At 38.7% G+C, this 20,639-nt stretch overlaps 2 protein-coding genes, 1 long non-coding RNA gene and 2 other non-coding genes across 5 annotated transcripts; 2 read left to right on the forward strand and 3 right to left on the reverse strand.

Annotated features, from left to right (window-relative positions):
• Nucleotides 1-866: 866 nt before the first annotated feature.
• On the reverse strand, nt 867-4,096 carry LOC146484191 (vesicular inhibitory amino acid transporter-like). Its single transcript, XM_085104940.1, has one exon. The coding sequence runs from the start codon at nt 2,382-2,384 to the stop codon at nt 1,071-1,073; it is 1,314 nt and encodes a 437-aa protein (XP_084961066.1). The 5' UTR covers nt 2,385-4,096; the 3' UTR covers nt 867-1,070.
• A 292-nt stretch (nt 4,097-4,388) lies between these two features.
• On the forward strand, nt 4,389-6,465 carry LOC146484192 (uncharacterized). The gene has a single exon (XM_085104941.1). It carries the CDS (start codon nt 4,688-4,690, stop codon nt 5,405-5,407), a length of 720 nt encoding a protein of 239 aa, XP_084961067.1. The 5' UTR covers nt 4,389-4,687; the 3' UTR covers nt 5,408-6,465.
• A 1,060-nt stretch (nt 6,466-7,525) lies between these two features.
• On the forward strand, nt 7,526-7,597 carry Trnag-ucc (transfer RNA glycine (anticodon UCC)). The gene has a single exon. It is a non-coding gene; the product is annotated as a tRNA-Gly (tRNA).
• Nucleotides 7,598-7,905: 308 nt separating this feature from the next.
• On the reverse strand, nt 7,906-7,987 carry Trnas-cga (transfer RNA serine (anticodon CGA)). The gene has a single exon. It is a non-coding gene; the product is annotated as a tRNA-Ser (tRNA).
• An 8,727-nt stretch (nt 7,988-16,714) lies between these two features.
• LOC146484195 (uncharacterized) lies at nt 16,715-18,040 on the reverse strand. The gene is made up of 3 exons (XR_014863657.1): nt 17,952-18,040; nt 17,787-17,856; nt 16,715-17,001 (listed from the first exon to the last, which is right to left on the reverse strand). It is a non-coding gene; the product is annotated as an uncharacterized LOC146484195 (long non-coding RNA).
• Nucleotides 18,041-20,639: the final 2,599 nt, after the last annotated feature.

Consider the following 20,639-nt stretch of genomic DNA (forward strand, 5'->3'; position numbering starts at 1 on the left):
TTGGTGCCTGAATCAGTGTTAGGTCTCACGTGCATGAGACGCTCTGATTTGGTTAAACCTTGCTCCACCATCTGAATCAGCTTGTTGTTGACAGAAAAACCGACTCCATGCTATCAAGGTTCGTCTTCGGCTTTGCCATGCCAGAAGAATGTGTAATCCTTTTCCTTAAGGCTTCCAGAACCAGCTAGGTGGGTTTCCTGTAAAGCGGCGATGTCGACGTTGAGCCTATCCAACTCTCTGCTGATAACAACTGTCTGGCGTAATCCATCAGTGTCGAGTATATCCGGCCTGCATCGTTCGAACATTCCAGCTCCCGAGATTAGGATCAGCAATATTGAATACTATTCAATTTTTAGTTTTAATTTTTAGTTTTAGATTACTTAAAGTGTAATTCCTTGTCCGCATGAGTCCATATCAGTAGTATGATAGATGGAATTAAAAGGAAAAAAATGTAAGCCAAAACGAACTTTCTCCGTCTAAAATACTCTATAGTATTCCCGTCTATTTTTGGTTGATGGGTTAGTAATGATCTGCAGAAAAAGCCGTCTAAATATATATAGGGGGTCTGTGCCTTATCATGAATATATGGCAGGTGCACTCTCTGGGAAATGGTTCCTGATACTGATGACAATCTCAAAAGATTACAATTGATCTGCCGGCAGACAGAGGAAGGGAAGGGGTTGGGGAATCACGTTGCAGCGGTCACTTATAACAATTTCAACTGAATAACTGTATGATCACAGTTAAAGTAATATAGGACACAGGAATCAAAAATCGCGATATTTAATTAAGGGAAACTTCAAGTTACAAGAACTCATAGTCAACAAGGGACGCAGCTCAGACTCACGTATGGAATAATTGTTTTATTATATAAATAACTCCTTAACAATGAGATATGTTATTAACTTAACAAAAAAGCGTTTTTCACTATTCAATTCGCGCGACTTAAATTTAGGCTTTACAATGGTCTGGCAGTAGCGGTTATATAAAATCTAGGAGGGTACAACGATCGAACTCGTATGTTCTCCACGTTAACTGTATTAATGATAGGCTGCTCCATATTTAATGCACTAGGCGCAACGATTTATGATTGGTTGGCTGTAAGTATGAATCATTGAACGGCCAGAAAAGAAAGCTCCAGTCAAGGACACAGACACACCCACAGCAAACAGAACAGCATCCAGCATAATGCTATACCATGACATATCCTGTGAGTAAAGCTTCATGTGAAACAGCGGTGGAAAGATAAACTCTAAGCTGATTCCAGCTATGCTTCCAACAAAAGCCAACAAATACGTGTACGCGGGAAAAGTAGCCGCAAAAATAACACTGATGGATATTAACGATATACGAAAAACAATAACAGATACGCTTAAGACGGATTTTCCAAACTCCTGCGGAAGGCAAGGCAGGTTAGAGTTTTCAACGATTTCAAAAATGGTGAACATTGGTAGCGTGTATGATGTAAAGGATAACACGGCAGCCATGACGTTCACTGCGCGACGGAATGAACCTTCTGGCAAATTGTTTGTAATAACCTCAGCTGTGTTGGGCTGAAATGAAATGTAAGCGACCACTCCTATGATGACATTGAGTAATGTCATTATTCCGTATGAGAGGTTCATCAGTAAATTGAATTTCTCCTTATGGCGCATGCTTCCTTCGATGAGAGAAACAAAAGGTTGCGATAAGTAGCAAGCTACAAGGATTCCCAGAGCAGAAGGATATGTACTGGCGTCGAAATGATTCAAGGAACTAAGCTCCCATTTGTGAAACTGGGACAAGCTATAAGCAAACACTGTGATGAAAATAACTTTGGCAGACAGCACTGTTAAGATACTTGTCCATGCCACTTGAGAAAGGTTTTTAAGGAAGATGTTTGGAAAGAATAAACTACCACCAATTAGCGTCCAAAGCCAACAAGGAGCAGGGATATGTGGGAACGACTTGGCTAATAATCTGCCAACTAAAAGTGGATAAACAGAAGCAACAAAAAGTAATTCTAAGAACTGTGTACCAAGGACAAGATGGCCTCCGATTTTCGGAAGGAAAGCGTTGCCAATATCTGCGTACGAACTGCGGATCCGTTTTCGTTTGCCGCTTTCGGGGTCTGTTTCGTAAAGACACCGAACAATAGTTTTTCCAGTGTAATTTGATGCAGCGGCCACAAGTAACAGTGTCAATACAGCTAAGTAGCCGCCATTTCTGACCGCGTAAGGGATCACAAGAATTGGTAATCCTTGAATGGTGTTGCATATATTCCAAAATGTTGCAAATGTTGAAGCTAAGTTTTCTTCAGTTGCAGAATGCTCTTTCTTTTTGTCCAACAAGTCGACATTTTCTGGGCTTTTCAGCTCTTCCGCTTGTTTGCAGTTGATTTTCATTTTCTCTGTCTTTATTTCGTATTAGCAGCGCGCAAGTGTTATGCGTGAACCTGTCACCAGGTACACGTCTCCGAACGCAAGTGGATACAGTTGGCAACTGAAGTATTTCGGAGTTGAACTCAAGTGCTCTCTTGCCTAGGAACCAATTTCCCTTTTGACTTGGACAATCAACACGTATAGTCGTCAAGTGCAGACAGTGTACAAAAAAATTGTATCTTGATCACAGGATCGTCATTCCGTTACAGCTGCGACTAGCTTCAAGACTCCGCCAGTAATATACAGAGTTAATCTTACCAGTCAGTGTAGTTGATGAAGACTTCAAATGCGGTAGAATCGTAACTTTTGTTTACCAAATTGTAGTTGTTTGTCTTCAAATGATCACCGAATCCAACGAATCAAAATAAACATCTCCAGCTGGCATGGACGAAACGACACTGAGAAAACAAATTCTTTCTCTTTAAGTAACAATGCACGAACTACTCAGATCTTAAGACAAAAGAATATAGTTCTTACCAGGAAAGATTTATCGATAGATGGATATATGCGATTCTAAGCACGCTTAGATATTCATCTAACAGGTTGAGTAAATGATTTAATGAAGAATACAACAGGTACTTTTCACTTGGATCAATTGTTTCAAACCAATCTGTCCGTCTCGATCCCAGTGCCTCGAGGAAACTGTCCGCTGACCGAGGTACCTGCAGACTAAAATGACTGAAGAGCTTTTGTTTGACGGGCAAATTTTGTGGCCCAAAGTCTAGCTCATGAAGCTACATGAAGCTGTATAAGTTGCCAGTTTTTAAGACCTGCTTTATCAGACAAAATAAATGCTTTTACATCTTCAACCAGAGCCAGGCCAGAAAAAAAACTCATGGATTACTTGTTCATCACATTGAAAATTAACATCATTGCTGCTAAGAAGTAGCTGAGATTCACATACACCATGGAAATAATGCACACTCTTGTGAGACACTTTTGAGATTTTTGATGTTTCTAATTACCGTGTGGCATGACTAGTTTTCGTGGGTTTTCGAACGATCCAGGGAACAAATATCCCGCGAAATGTTTTCCAGTTATTTAGATTAATGATTATCAGTGAAGTTGACTGAAAGCAAAATATTAAGACCTTCTGTGTTGCAATTGCAAGATATCAACGAACACGCCTTGCGGTACTGAGATCTGTAAACTCCTCTAGACAAGGAGACCGCGTCCTCTGAGGAAGAACAAACAGTGGATGGCTGCGGCACGTAGGAAATTTTGGTTTGCAAAAATAGGTCGGTAGAAGAGATATCATTCTCAAGGCATCAGTGATAAACCGGCAGCAAGTTACTCTTACCATTAAGAATTATAGAAGGGTTAACTTTCTTGTTCAGATAGCTGTAGAAGTAGAAAGGCCATTTTTTGAGGCGAGTACAGCTCTACCTCACTAACGTATGATTCTTTGAACTTTTCTGGCATAAAATGTTTGCAAGGGTGATTAACAGAACGGCATCAAGAGGATGAAATCCCAATTTACGACAATTTGTTCCCACGAAACACACAAATAAGAGGCAATCCGTGAAATTAAACTCACGCGAAAAATTTTTTCTTCGACGGTAGTTGCTTTTGTTTGGGCGTTTACTGACTGACATCAGTAAACGTTATCGGTTTGTATTCGTATGTTATGGTTTTGTTCGCCTTAAGAACGGTAGCGGTTTGTATTGTGATGTCAAGTTTCACGCCTTAAGAACAAACTGTGTGCCGCATTTTCAATGAAGAAAGTGTTGCTGACAGAGGCCATATTTGTGCTAACTTTTTTTGTGTTTATTTGTCTGAGTGATTAGTAGAAAGGCTTGAGCTAATATAGTTTACAAATGAATGCTGTAAACTAAACGAATAATGTTGTAAAACTAACGACTATGAATTTAGCAGGTGCCTAAGCACGATCCTGCATATGATTGGTTGTGGTGTAACAGATAATCACATGCAACGCGTGCAGGGGAAAACCATTGAATCACCTGTTGGCATTACGCATGGCAGGTTCGGTCAAAAGCGGTTTTGTCCAGTTTTGTTGTTTAAGGCGACGCACCTAGCTTTAGGTGGTCGACCTTGAGCGGACAAAGGCGAATCTATTTTATCTTATTCGGTAGTTTTACCACCAATAGCGATACCAGCAAAGACGTATGCACCGTAAAACGTGCTCCATTAATTGGAAGCCGGCCGCAGGTAAAAGCGTAAGAGAAGTAAGGCCAAGATACAGTTCTTCTCGACTATGATACTTCCTGCAAAAAGGACGCGGAATCTTAAGAGGAAGCCTCCAAGTTATGTCGCTCTGTCATAGATTCAAACGTTTTTGGTCGCTTCTATTCAACGAGCTTTGGCTAGACAAAGGAAAGCGGGATTGTTCGGCTTCCAGAGGTACGTGCAGTGCGAATCAAATAGAATTGAAATGTGCAGGAAGAGAAATTCTGGGCGCGGATACCCACGATATGGCAGATAGACGCCTAGTTTCTCACGGAATTAAGTTCCCTAGTCAAGAAGAAAGAGAAGGTTTTGACTCCAAGATGGAAGAGATGCAAACGATTTTTTTAAAGGAACTTGCAGAAATAAAAAGACAACACGAGCGACTTAAAGTTGGAAGAGTTATTCTCCGAAGAAAATTTTCAGAATTAGAACAAATTTTGCAGACGGATATGAAGACTTTTACAAGAACCGAGATTAAAACTTGTCTGGAGGATTCTTCGTTATCCAGTGAAGAGCTACACCTTTTGACTGAGATGGAAGAAATATTGGAAAAGCTTGAGAAGGAGCAGGAAGAACTTCTTTCGCTCGAGAAATATTTGGAAATTGAGCTGCATGAAAGAACGTTTTTTCCAGAGCCTGTTTTGCCACGCCATAAGAATGTTGAAGACGACTTCTCCAAAAGGATGAAAGAAGATGGTGGTCTGAGGTACAAAAGCTTTAATGAGACAGTCCAGCTTATAACATATCGCTGCCTTCCACCACCGCTGTCTTTAGATGATCTACTGGAAGATGTCAGATGACGATGGCCTCATGTATGCTCGACCGAGAAATGAAAACAAAAGGTCCCGAATTAGATTGCAAAGCAAGTGGCGGTTTTGAACAGGTTTTTTTTAAAATAGGTATTTTATATAACAGAGCCTCGAATTATTTAGGATTTTGACTTTAGATTATTGTGGCGACACTCACCAATCGTTGCTAACAGCTGAGGCCTGTTTGCATAGTTGAGGTGGGGTTACCAATAAAGTGAGGTTTTGCGGGTGGCACTGACAAAAATACAACGAAACTCATACTCTATTGTTGTTGTTTTTTTTATCGATCCAGCGCTCTAATCGTTTAGTAGCGTTCGTAAACGAATCGGGTGATCAATAAATAGTATTTCATTTGTACGAAACTGTATATCCTACATTACGTCTATGATAGGGGAATGACACTGATACGGTTCAGCTTGTTTTACTGGTGACTGCTTAGCGATGCCTGCAAATCACATTGGTCCATTATTTTGTCTATGGAACCACCAATGACTAACGAGACGTCTCGGTTGATCGACTGCAGCTGTGATTTGTCTCACTAGCTGTAACCTTTAATTAATAAAAGCAACAATTCAATTTTAAACTGATTGCTATAAAAAGATGTGCGCTCAGGTATATAAAAATAAGACATATTCAGTTGACTGACAAGTTTGTTTGTTACATTTAGGTAGCTAGTCCAGCGGTATTTGTATTTTTCACAAAAAAGTTAAACTAAAGGATTAATAAAGGAAGAACTGGGAATTAAATGCTTTTCTTCAGTTTCCCAAGGAAATCCCTGAAAATTTTTTCCCAGCCGCTTCAAGACGCCGTGTCTTACGGTTATTCAGTTTAACTCATCATGAGCTCATCTGCCCTGAAACAGGGTTTGCACAGTACCCCTGCTGGGTGACCACCCACCCTCTAACCTGAGTATCACGTCTTCCTGACGGGAGGCGGGAGGCTCCCCGCAAAGATGCCCACCCGACCCATGTACAGCTTGTACTGGATTAAATGGTTTGCCATTAAAATAAGTAATACGGGCAACATTTTCTTGCAATTTGTCGCGCAACAGATTTTGCGTTGCAAGTTGTGACTGTTTGTTTCCCGTATTACCACCTCTGCGCGCAACAAATTTCCTTGTTGCAAAAATAGATATAGCAGCTACTTTCTGCAACATGAAAATTTGTTGCGCGCAGCGGTGGTAATAACAGACAATCACAACTTGCAACGCAACATTTGTAGCGCGACAAGTTGCAAGAAAAGTTTGCCCGTATTACTTGGCCTTTAACAGGTACCAAATCCTGGGCTGACCCAAAGCGAATGAAATTGATGGTCCGAAATAAATTTGAAGGTAAGTAGGATTGGCTGTGGTATGGGAATTTTGAGGGTTATATTTTGTAGCCAGCATATAGGAAATGTATAAATTTTCGCAAAAGCGAGAAATAAGTTGGAGCAAGGTCCTGACTCCTCTCAAGTCAGACCATGCTATAGCGGGATCGGGATGAGTACCTGTGCGGGACTGCGGGACGGGACAAAAATTTACAGCGGGTGCCGCTTGAAACAGAATTCTGCCATTGTTGCGTGGAAGTCAAAATAGAGAAAATGTATGGGCAACTTAAATCTGTGGAAAATGTTGAACCACATTCAACTTTTTGCCGCAGACGCAAGTCGCCATACAATTTTCCTATTTTGTTTGCGCACGTACGTAAGGCTTAATCACAGTTTTCCACGCCATTATGACGAGTAGGCAAACACGTCTTGAAATAACAGTGTTTGTATGGAAATCCGATGTCAAATAATTTTCATAAAACATCGCTTCTGAAAAATTCTTGAAGGATTTTAAGAAAAAAAATTGGAGGGATGTAGCTGTGCCAGAAAGCGTCCAGTTGTGTTTTGAACTTTCCAAAAAAAAAAAAATAACCGTGATAAGGCCTATTCATCCGTGTATAAAAAAGTAAAGTTACTCGACAACGGATTCTCTTTTACGGTTGTCGACCAGTTACAAAAGGCTATACCAATAAATTAAAATGCTTCGTTTTCCATCGCCATCACAAGGACCAAACTTGAACAATGACCTAAACCTGAAAGGAAACATTAAATAATTAAATTTGCCATTTCCTCCTCACCGCGGCGTTGGTGGTATAGTGGTGAGCATAGCTGCCTTCCAAGCAGTTGACCCGGGTTCGATTCCCGGCCAACGCAGGTTTTTTTTTTTAATTTTTCTTTTTCATTTTAAATTTCACCATAAGAGTTATCAGCTTTTAGTTGCATTTAAATTGTAATCGGAATGTTTAAAATTAAAATAAATAAAAAAATTTCTAAAATTATTTTTTGAAAGAAAAATAAAAACTAATCAAGAGAAAATATGCTTTATAATTCAGACATTGTTTAAGCGTTGACATAGTTTGGCACATACAAGTCGTTTACAAAATATTAAAGAAAAAACACAGACAAACATATTAAAGCACCGACAAGCAAATAATTAAAAGAAAAGAAATACAAAAGAAAGACGCTGCGAGCAGGATTCGAACCTGCGCGGGAAGATCCCATTGGATTTCGAGTCCAACGCCTTAACCACTCGGCCATCGCAGCAGCACGTGGAATGTCGGATGGTAATATCCTATTTGAAGATATGCAATGATTTTGTCACGCTTTGAAGTCAGCGGTCTCGTTTTTATCGGATACGGCCTTCATATATAATTGCGGGACTAATTGCGGTCAGTTTTTAAAAATGTTGACTGAACTTTACTTTCATTGCAAAATACGTCAGGTTATTCAAGAAAATGCGGTACTGCGATCAAGGTAAAGCTTAAGCTGTTACGGAGATTTTGCTGCATGTTGGTCAAAACTCCCAAACATTTAACTCTTTTCTAACGAAAATTACTCCTCATTTATTTCAAAAAGAACTAATAGAGCATTCGAACGAGAATAAACCATAATGAATTTTATCGATTTTTCCAAAATAACCAGAAGGAACTTGAAAAACATTGGCTTGCAATCAAATCTTCCATCCTAGCTATCCACAGCCAAAGATGAAGGATACTAGTTTATACATTTATAAAGCTTGCTGACTTCAGTAAATTATCAGGGTTTATATATTTATTATCAAGATCGATTTTGAGAAACATTTTAAAAGGAAAATTAACGAAAAAAAGGTTCCATGACGTTTAGGTCAAACAACTGTAAATGCTACCCACCTCGAATAGCCTTTGCTAATTGTGGGTATGTAATATTGTAATTTGTCTTTTCTCATGATATATTGTTGTTGTTGTTTGTTGTTTGTTTTAACTTTTTTTTTTCGTTGATTTTCCTTTTAAATTATATATTTATTAACCTGAAACTAAACCTTTAAACTTTAACGTTTACGTCCATACAAATATGTTTTTAGGGCTTTACCTTGGTGTAAAAACCTGTAAAACTCACATCTGACGTAAAGCAAAGGGAACAAAAACGTCAGAACAATACATGGAAGGAAACCAATTTACTTGAGTCACAAAGAAAAACCTGTTGGGTTCTTACACCAAGGTAAACAAGTGTTTTATGGCAATGATTCAGAGCCATTCAGTGTGACCACAGGGAGTCCACAAAAGTTGTGGCAAAGGAGTAAATTAATAAATTATCAACTTATGTTGTTCGTTTCTTGTGTTTTTTTTTATAGTGTTCATTTGCATACAATTTACGCGACAGCACTAATGAATGACTACTGAGTTTTGTATGGATCTGAGCTCTTTTTTTTTGCATTCAGTCTTGTTTAATTTTTGTCTGTTTAATGGTGAAAGTAATTCCTGAAAGTCATTCATCTATTCTCACTCCCATCTTCTGTCCCTCACTGCCTGCCCTAGTCCCCCCCCCCCCCCAAAAAAAAAAAACCCCTTTTTTTCGGTATTACAAATCATACTGAACAATAAGTAAGCAAGTTTTGGACTCAATAAAAGAAAGTTTCTTTAATTTATTAATAGGCTCCCTTTTTGGTTATTACAACATCAACCTTGCTTCCAAGCTAAATCAGTGTTGGTTCATTCGCATGGTTAAAAGATACAATCAGTTAACTGCCATAGCCTCGTTTTCATGTTGGGGAATATAGGCCATTTTAAAACCACCTTTAAAAGCCCTCAGTGCAAGTGGGAAAAGTGCCACTAAATTTTTTGGGGTTACTTAGGATCCCATTAAGACATCTAGACTAGTGGCTTGCAGGCTCACAAAATTCCCACTGGATAATACACTTGCTTCCAGACTAATCTGCTATTTTCTACAATGTACATAGCAAATTTATGTCTTCAGATATGAATGTCCACTTTCTTTATTTTTTTTGGCAGGTTGTGGTTCTTGTACCACATAATGGGCCATGGAGTGGGCCACGGTCACTGGACAACAGGTCATGAGCCTTGAGCTTGCTTTAGCAAAACCCAGCTCAGTGGAGTTTGATTTAGAATGGTAATTGAACTGAGTGGAGTGCAATTTGGTGTGAAATCATACATGTTATTTCAAAATCGAAACGAGCGCGCAGCACGAGCTCGATTTGAAATCGCAAGTATGATTTCAGACCAAAATTGCAGAACACGAAGTTCAATTACCTCTTTATTACACCTATTTTGAAATCACACAGTTTTATTGTCAATATTAATCTTTTATTTTTGTTATTACATTTCCATGTTGATGTGCTAAAAAATGGATGCGATTTAGAGCAAAAAATAATGCGATTTGGAAATAAATCACACTGTTGAGAGCTAATCAGATTGCAAGGATCACCAATGATTTCAAAATGGGTGTAATAAAGTCTATAATCTTATGATTTATCAAGTGATTGATAAAATTACTGCATTATCACAATGTGGTAGTCTGATTTGTTTATCACAAGACAGTATGATTACAGATAAGGATGATAAACCATAAGTCCTGTCTCATAAAACTTGTTTCTAACAATCTGTGCGACATTAAAGAACCTACACACTGTTCAAAAAGAGTAGGAGACACAGTCCCTGGTGTAGTGGTGACTATCTCTCTCTCTCTGATTTCATCTGTCTTTCATATTCATACATGGGTTGGGTGGGTAAGTGAGATTAAATTAGATAGACTGATAGCAGTTGTCAGTGGTGCGTTTACATACTGACATCCAATCTCACCTTACAGAAGAATTGTAAACAACCATGAGACTATGTGATATAGATGTGCAGTATATAAATACATTACCATTACATACAGAAATATTGGATGACACAAAGTCCTGTTGTAAGCGATTCATCATTACAGTATGTTGCCAAGTATCCAACCACTTTTTAAGTTTGTAACTGCCATATCTCCTCTTGTTCGTGTGGACACACCCTGAAATTCTGACTAGAGAAAAATCCATTTACATTACCCACAAGTGTAATGTGGCAAAGATTTCCCCCTAAAGAATCCCCAGAAAAAAATTCCAGTTTTTGTTAAGTTGCGAGGTTGCCCAGTGTCTGTACAGCAAGCCCACCATCAGACCAGGACAATAATTGTTTATTCATGACAATGTTCAGGACAGAAAAGGCAGGTAATAATTATCAGGTATAAAAACCTTCTGCAATCATTTTAGCATTCAAGCATCAAATCTGGATTTAGAAATGATCTTTATGAAGCCGAGAGCTGCCTGTATGTTATCAGCTTGATCAACAACCATAGGGAAATACAATGATCAGAAATAAATGCATTATTTGCCTCCACTGAATAGTATTCAGTGGAGAAACTGGTCTAGGTATTATACTAGACCAGCTTTTCAAAAATTTTATATGGCATGTTATTTAAAACTTATCTAGTAACAAAAGTTGAATTTATAACATCGAATTGCTACACAATTTAAAAAAATATTTTTTGGACATTAAGATAAGACTGGTCAGGTACTGGGCACTCACAAGTCAAGGCTCTGTCAAGTTCGCTCCAACTTCTGTTTTTTTTAGGAAAAGCTAAATTTTGTCGGAATTTGTTGAAGTTCTGTTTACTAAACATTTCCAACTATCGTCGCGGTAGATATAAAAAAACTTGCAATTAATATATCACATGTAACAGAGTCTTTGAATAGCAGTACTGTAGTTTCACGGCAAAGTAAATAACGTTACGTACTAGGTTATACTAAGCCATCAGTTCTACTACCCTGAAATGAATGGTTATAGTTATAGTTAAAGCGATGATTGATGAAATAATTTTTATATTTGAGGGTTTCTCTCCCTTTCTTAGCGTAGTGTCCAGTGGAGAATCCACTGCTCCATTGGAGCTACCCTACGAGTACATTTTACAAGGGGACACGTTTTCATGTAATTGGTTGAGAAAGAAATTGTTGAAGGATTTGTATTATGTAATTAGTTTTAAAAACATGTCTCTAGGTACTCGAATTTCCTGTTTGCCACACAAGTGTTTTGTCGGTGAGGTCACATATGACTAAAATGATCACTTATTGTTAATCAGGCTGCCAACAGAGATAGTATTTCTTGTTTGTTAAGTGTCTACAAAGATGTGAGATCTTTTTGTTGACAAGGTTAAATGGCCAATCTATTAAAATGTGGACAAAAAACATGCATCCTTTTTGTAGTGTTGTTAAATACAGGTTTTTGACAAATTGAAATTACCATAAAAGTCAAGTTTAAGGTGTCCGCGTCCTCTTACAGTGCGGACACTCGAACCGTGAACAGCCAATGCTTTTCTTCGCTTTTTTTTTTTTTCAAATGCTGTCCAATCAGAAACTCCTTGAAAACAATGAATCTGACCTTTTTTTGACAACATTGAAACCGAAAAAAGATGTAAAGTTCTTAGCAAGTGATAAATTTTCTTTAGTCTGTTCATGTCGTCCTTCAGCAGCATGGTTAAGAATGTATAAAACTGTTCTATTGCTGTTTAAAAGTAAAAACTAAAATCCAAGCTTTCGGCGATCAACGGCATCATCAGGGATGAGAAAATATTCCACGCGCGCTATATAATTATATATATGCAAAGAGAATGTAGGGTGAAGGGTGAAGTGTGTAAAAAGTGTGACGTATGTGTGAAAGCTGTAGGAATAAACTGTGAGTGGAATACAAGGTTCTAATGATTGATTCATTATAAAAACAAGGGACCTATAAAAGCGTATGCGAGTAGTCTCTAAAATAAGATATTAAAATAGAAGGTCGGCGAATTCAGTACATTCCTCTCGGGAATTGAGTGTGGGCTTGTATTTTATAATGTAAAATGCTTCGTAGAGGCGTAGATTAGCGGGATCGTTTTCGCTCATAATAATTTTGATATTAATGCCTTTATAGTCGTTGTTCTGGCAGGAAGAGATATGTTTTTTTTTAACGAAGGAGTTATCGTTATTGATATGTTCTCTTACGCTGCCATGGATGAAGCGTGTTGCGCTACCAATGGATTGTTGATCGCAGGTGTTGCACGCGAGCTGGTGCACTGCATTTCTTCGTAAACACAATCCGGTGTTAGCGATAGGGCATTTGTCTCTAGTGCATTTGCGCTCCGTGGAGGTGTAGGATGGGGCTTGTCTGAGAATGTAGGATTTGTGGGCAATGCGTACTGGGATGTTTTCCTTTCTAAAGGTGTTAGTGATCCTGTGATTGGTCGTGATTGAGTCGTTCAGAAATGTAAGGGATCTTAAGGCATAGTTAATTCAAGGCAATGGTTATGAAACCTGACAAACTTCTTTGTTATATGTTTTTGTTTGCACAAACAACAATAGAACTTGGAATGTGTTGGAGAAACTGACCAATCAGAGCGTTTTTGTTAAGATATTCAACTATGGTGTGAATGTGAAAACAAAGGATTGTGCAGGGTCACGGCCCTTCCAACATTCATAGCAGCACCATTGTTTTCATGGCAAGGTTTCCAAACCAGTCCCTCGATTAACTATGCTTGAGGTACGACCACTCCGTGCCGGCAGGCTGAGGGTTTCGTTGAAGATTTTGTGGGCGTTTTGTCTGCTCTATACTGTTCTCTGGATAACCGTTAAGGCAAAGGATGTCATCGAATGTGTTAAGGTGTTGTTTTGTAGATATATTTGAGGAGCATTTGTCTTCAATGCGTTTTCTCTCGTTGCGAATGAAGTTGAGTTTGGATTTGGTTGGCATGGCTGATTGATAGTGGACAAATAGTGGTTTTCTTGGCTGGCTTTTTATAGAATTCAAAAGAGCTGTTGCCATCCTGTGATATGGTGACTTTGAAGTCAAGTAATGACAGTGATAGGCCATTCGGTGTTGTTGGCAAAAGCTTGGATTTTAGTTTTTACTTTTAAACAGCAGTTTAAGGCCTCAAGAGAACAGTTTTATATATTCTTTCTTTAGTCTGTTTATATTGCATAGAGAGAAAAAGTCCAGAAAAGCCTTAACCTGTTACGGTTCGAGTGTCCGCAATGTAATAGAGGTGTACGTGTACGTGTACGTTCAATACAGGTTCTTTTTACAGTAAATGTGGGGAAGAAAAATTGGACTTAAGGAGGCGGTACACCTAAATTTGAATGAAATTTGAAGAGATTTTAAGAAGTGATAGAAGAAAGAAAATAATTTCTGGAACACTAACAGACAGTTGATAACCACGTAACAGCACCCCAGGTTGCTAGTGGACTAACTGGTATCCGTCTGTTACTTATAAAACTACAAGTTCCAATTTTAAAACTTCACTAAATTCTTCAATATTTCTTATTTCTTCGTGGCTAGTCTGACGCGGCGTTTCGTCTCGGCCAAGAGACTCTTCAGAGACCTTTAGAATTTGTAGGCAAACTCGTTGAGCATCGCGCTCAAAGTCCCGTTCGCAAATTCAAGATGTTAGCAGTCTGGCCCTCTATCGCAGAAGGATTCCCAACCGCACCTACACGAGTTGAAATTTATACAATAAAGAATTGAAAAAATGTCACTTGTGAAATGTTCGTGGCTAGTCTGACGCGGCGTTTCGTCTCGGCCAAGAGACTCTTCAGAGACCTTTAGAATTTGTAGGCAAACTCGTTGAGCATCGCGCTCAAAGTCCCGTTCGCAAATTGGGAATCCTTCTGCGATAGAGGGCCAGACTGCTAACATCTTGAATTTGCGAACGGGACTTTGAGCGCGATGCTCAACGAGTTTGCCTACAAATTCTAAAGGTCTCTGAAGAGTCTCTTGGCCGAGACGAAACGCCGCGTCAGACTAGCCACGAACATTTCACAAGTGACATTTTTTCAATTCTTTATTGTATAAATTTCTTATTTCTCTTAATTTTACTAATCTTTCTAGAAAAACTACTCCTCTCAAATATACCCCCAATTCACAAAATACCCCACAACACAGATTCACAGTATGATGATAAGGTTTTTGGATTCCTTGAAACGCGAACGAGATATTTTCATTAAAGCCATGTCAAGTGGCGGAAAAATAGCGTTCAGGTGTAACTCCCCCTTAAGCTGCTGTCTGCTTGATAGAGGGTGTCCTCTCAATATGGGTTCGGCTTAATACAGGTTTGACTGTATGTTGACCTGGTTTGTATTGTGAGAATTAAACATTTTAAATATTGTTTTCCTTCAAACTTCTCTTCCTTTAGTCTTTCAACTATAATTTTGGTCAATGTCCCCACAGTGTCTGTGTATGCTTACTATATTGATGCCAATGTGTAAATGAAAACAAAGCCCTATGGCCAAAATGTAAAGAGTAACTCTGCAACTACAGTCGCTACAGAGAAACTTTGTATGACTCCCATGGGTATTCAATGAAAATAGTTTACACTCTCTTGTGACCCCGTGGGGACCTTCGATACACAATTGATACACTTGGGTGAGTTGTGGGAACCTCCTGATTTCCACGTGCAAAATGGTGTTTTAAAACTTATCTTGAAATTTGAGACAATGTAGTTGTGGGGACCCAAATTTGGTCCCCACAGTGCTGGTGTGTAAACATATGGAAGTCTCCACAAGTAGGTGTGGGTAAGACCATACATACATATCGGCTACTGTTTGAACCATATCATACTGGCAAAAGTGACAGAAAGCAGCTGAGAAAAAATTCACTAAAGTTACGTGCCTGACTGAGTTCATGTCCTTAGAAGTGTAAGCTTTTTTCATTCATTCAACAGTAGCAACGCACGCAGCGCCACCGTTTTGGCGCCTTTTTGACTTTACCGCGAGAGTCATGTGATCAGTATGCTTATAATCCAACTTTTAGCGTCTTCTTTCAATTGTTACCTTTTCGTTGTGAGAGTCTGTTACTTAAATGTGGGCACCAATGAGATCTCTTCCCTGGCAAAATTTTAAAATTGGGCGCCATTTTGAATGGATGTTAAAATTTTCAATTCTCCACGCGCGATCCTGACCATTGTCATGTGTGCGCGTCGCGCGCGTACGGCGCAAGTTTTCCTAAAAATAGATATTTGGTACAACACATGGGGACAAGCCCTCAAGTCAAAATGGCATCTCGTTACGGTCTCGAATCCTGATTATGGTTCCTGCGTATATTGAAAAGTTTCAGAAGGTTTGAAGTGCTAAGAACTGAGTTGCTTCTGAATTTTTCGCCTTTATCAATGTTTGTATCCAGGAATGTCGTTTCTGTTTCTGAAATTTCAGCCGTAAATTTACTTTGGGGTGGTGTTTGTTTGCTTGCTCAATGAACTGCACCATCTCCTCTCTGTTTAAAGTTCATAGGGAAAATATGTCGTCTATATATCGTTTCCGGCAAATGAGCGGTTTAATTGCGCTTTGGTTTAAAATCTTTAGCCATGAAGATATTGCTCAAAAAATAGGAAAAAAGTAGCTAAGTGTGTGATTTTTAGTATCCTCCCCTGCATTAGTTGGGCATTTTTCACCATATCATCGTCCGTTCCGGGTGCCAGGCATTTGATGGCCTCGTGAATTTCACCCCACTACAACGCCGAACGTGTTAATGGCGTGTTTTATTCGAGAGGACACATTATCCGTCTGGACGAACTTAGGCAAACATTTGTTGTTCGTGTGGTATTAAAAATGCGTCTATAGTATAAAGACAGGCATAAGACGCATTATGGAAGTTCGGCCAGAACAATGAGGTAAAGTGGAAAATCTAGTGATATACATAAAATAAAATGTCGAAAATAACTGGAAGTGTCATCTGAATGGATGGTGATCAAGGAGATGGAAGGAAACCGTCACATAATGAACGAAACGAACGTAAAAAAAGTTTTCATCAGATATTTTCAACTGAATTAAACTATTATTGATTATCTGTATTTTTTTCAAGATTGATTTGCGTGAACATCCACTCTTTAAACGATAAGCCTCAGATCCGCTCGGGCATAAAAGAGCTAGCACACGACTGCTGTGCTTTAGGGTCTACCATCCTGGATGCAAATGCACAGGATACAAAACAACAGCAAACGAAAGCGTAACTTGAATATTTTAATTTCATTCATTCTTTCTTTAACAAGCTCTTGTGATTGAACACGCTAACGTGCTTTAAGACTGTTCGATTAAAACTGCGGCGGGAATTTCCATGAAAATTTGTAAAGAAATTATCAATTCTTTTAAGTATAAACACCCGTCTCCCTATCTTCGTAAAATGATAGCTTGTAGCTGGATAGACACCCTGGGGTGTTCGGCCTTTCTATCTTCTCCAGCATCATAAATGCTGCAGGCAAATCTCCGGAGACTTTGGATACCCTTGATAACGGACCTAAGAAAACGAAAAGGATGACTGAATAAGACAATGAGTGTGTTAATTTTTAGTTCGACTTTAACACGTCATTAAAGGCAATGAAGAAACTCAAATGTTATTCACCTTTAATGGTGAGACTTTTGACACTTTCATTTCTGTTATTAAAAGTTGCGTAGTTGTAAGGACAAGTTCTTGTTCTTCTTCTTGGCGAGCAAGGATCAGTTTTGTGGGTTGGACTTACGAACCGCATCACGCGGTCACGCAGTCCATCACAAGCAACACATTAAGGCGATTAATGTGACTGCGTGATGCAGTTGCGCCTTAATGTGTTGCTTGTGATGGACTACGTGACTGCGTGATGCGGTTCGTAAGTCCAACCCACAAAAGTGACCCTTGCCCTCAGTAGCTCAGAGGTTAGAACATCCGATCTAGAACACGGAGGGGCGTGGGTTCGAATCCCATCTGGGGCTCAGATTTTTTCTGTGTCCTCTTATGGTCGATTCTTTACATCCCCCTGTATTTTCCTTTATGACATTACTATGCATACGTAAATTATGATCATACGGGTGAGTGAAGTCCTGAGAAGGACTGTTTGAGGTGACATTGACTGACATTTCGACAACCCGATCGGAAGTCATCTTCAGAGTGTGTAAATTTCTCTGGTTGTTGACCTGATTGGTCAGCAAAGCCGAGATGTTAATTACTGTCGTTTGTCAGTTGTTAATGTCTATGTGTGGCTACCAGAAATTTTCTTTCCTGACGTTTTCCTCAGCTTTTACATGTAAAAACTATTTAAAGTTTACCTTTGGACTCAGTTGTTGTTTTCGATTCCTCTTCCGCCATTTCGGATGGGATTTCGTCTTGGTTCACAATCTGCGTAAACAACAATTAAAGAGGAACAAGTGATGAAAAAGCCAACTAAAATAAAAAGAAAGTCGCCTAAGTAGTTTTCGATTTACAGCCTGTACCTCGCCTTTTTCAGCAGACATTCTTGCACAACGATGTAGTGCGAACTTCTTGCCTGATTGCTTGGAAACTGAGGTCAATTCAATAAAGAAATTACATTTGTAGTTTTTACGCGTGTAATTTACACGTGTAATTTACACGTGTAAATTACACGTGTAAAGTTCGACTTGTAAATACAAGGATTCAATAAAAGAATTTCCGACACTGGAATTTACACGTGTATCCCTAATATAGCTATATAATTTAATTTTTGGAAATGAATATTTATATATAAACTAGTAAAGTTTTTTGCTCAAAAACAATTTATTAGTACTAATAAAGTTTTTTAAAAAGTTTGTAAAAATATGAATTCCCCCTAATCAGAACAAACGTGTAAATTACATAGTAGCCTTACAAATGTAAACTCCGTTTGAATACATGTGTATTTTTTCGAATGCAAAATTTAAATATCTTTTCTGTCCTTTTAATATATATGCGGTTCTCCTTCCTTCGTTCTCGGATATATATTCTTGAGACCATTGTTGAGCATGTTATCCAAGCAGCAAAAGTTGCTTTTAGCCCAGCTTGTGAGGGACCACAAAATGATAGTTTTAGCGCCATTTTCGTCGACAGTGACGAAGAAGGCAAAACAAGACGCGTCAGTGAAGTGCAAGTTTCTATCGCTGAAACTGGCAATGGCAGGGGCGGCTCACCAAAAATGCTACCCAAGTAGGCAGTCTTAAAAACAAAAGGCCAAGAAAAATCAGAGGTGAGGCTCTGCCATCAGTTAGAAAGGCCAAGGGGATATCATCAACTGCACATAACAAGGCAGCAGATCTAGAAGACGACATACCGCGCCTTAGAAAAAGAAAACTCCAACTGGAAAATATCGAGCTGAGATTGGACATAAAAAGGCCCAGAAAAGATCTTGACAATTTTAATTGTTTAATTTTAATTGTTAAAAATAATTTTCTTAAACAGCGTCCAAAATGGCATTTAACAAAACGATATCAGTAATCGTTTGGACGGTTGCTGAACTTATTACATTCATATTATAATACTTTGAATATTGAGTGAAAAAACTGTAAATTGCAACCTGTCAAAGGTTTTTGCACTTATCTTTAAAATAAGACCATGGTTTCCAATTAAACTAGCATAATTGTGACCAACAGTTTCTTTTTCTTTTCCTAGTAAGGTAGATGTGCACTTTTTGCAAAATACATGTAATGAATATCGTCATTGAGTAACAAATGACATATTAATTGGCCCTTCCAAGAAATATTGCGTATTTCGTCGTGACTGTTCTCTTTTGATGATATTGAAACAGTTTAAGTTTTGAAGTGTCATTGGTATTATTTTTCGCACTCATAGGAAGTGCTGCAGCAACTGCTGTTGTCTGTCCTCTTGTTCCTCTGTTGTCGATATCTAGCTCATCGCCGTCAATGTCGAGATCTGCATCGTCAAGAGGATCATCACCGTTATCACTAAACAGAATGCAGAGATTGTGCAGTATAACAGCACACTTGATAAGCTTGGCAGCTCTTTTCATGTTTCTCACTCTCATTCTCCTCTGTAGAGCATAGAACCTTTTCTTAAGAACGCCGTAGAACGCGATGAATGATATTCCATACTGTTGATATGGAGATACCATGACAAGAGTGCATTACGTGATAGAAGGAATTTGTACCAAGGATGTGGAGAAATATTAAAAGTTGCTGTCTTGCCGTTAGTGCTCGGTTACATCTCGTCCTGTTCCAAACGCGGGCCTGTTAATTCCAAAAGATGGCCGAAGGCGTCGACAGGGAGACAAGACTTCTCTCGAAATTCCCTTGGCTTTTTGGACCTCAAACAGCCGTCTTTCCTCAAACTCCCTAGGTGAACGGATTATCTGACGTTTCAGGAGCTCGTCGAGTTCCTTTTCTCTCGAAGACGACATGTTTTTACACCGCAATTTGTTTTTCTGAAGTCTTACTCAGTGTGTTTACAAGTGACGAGCGACTTGTATTTTGCACTTGTGATTTACAAGTTGGACTCTTGTAAAAATACAAGTCGGACTCTTGTAAAAGTTTTATTAAATTGGATTCTTACCATATTTTACACGTGTAGAGCTACACCTGTAATTACAAGTCGGACACTTGTAACCTGGACTTGTACCGATTTTTATTAAACTCGTCTCCGGCTGCCGCTTGTAAATACAATGGTCCGACTTGTACATTACAAGTGTAAAAGTTTTATTGAATTGACCCCTGGATACTGAGAAAAGTATCGATGCACGCACTTTCAAGGTTAAAACGCTTGTGGTAACGTTAATCCTGTGTTCGAGTTTTGTGTTGTTTGTCTTGTGATTTGTGACGATATGAGACTTTTTTGATCGTACCTTGTGATACCTGAAAGGTAAGGATTTTAGTGTTATATTACAAGGGTTGCCTGCCTAGACCGGTTTGTGAATGATAATAACAAAGAATGATAAGAAATATAAAATTAATGTGATATGAATTAAAATTTAAAAAAAGCTAAAGGAAAAAAGACTATTGTAATAAATAAATGTATATAAGAATTTTGAGCTCATGAAATGTTCTTACTCCTTATTTGAAGCAATGATTTGATGACGCAAGCTTTAGATTATGAAAGAACTGAAGATTACTAAAGATCATGCGATCAGTATGCACACGGTTGTAAGACTGAGGAGCCTGAGGTGATTCATTTTGGAT

Source organism: Pavona decussata, unplaced genomic scaffold (genome assembly GCF_977016875.1).
Source record: "Pavona decussata unplaced genomic scaffold, jaPavDecu1.1 SCAFFOLD_36, whole genome shotgun sequence".
Classification (NCBI taxonomy): domain Eukaryota; kingdom Metazoa; phylum Cnidaria; class Anthozoa; order Scleractinia; family Agariciidae; genus Pavona; species Pavona decussata.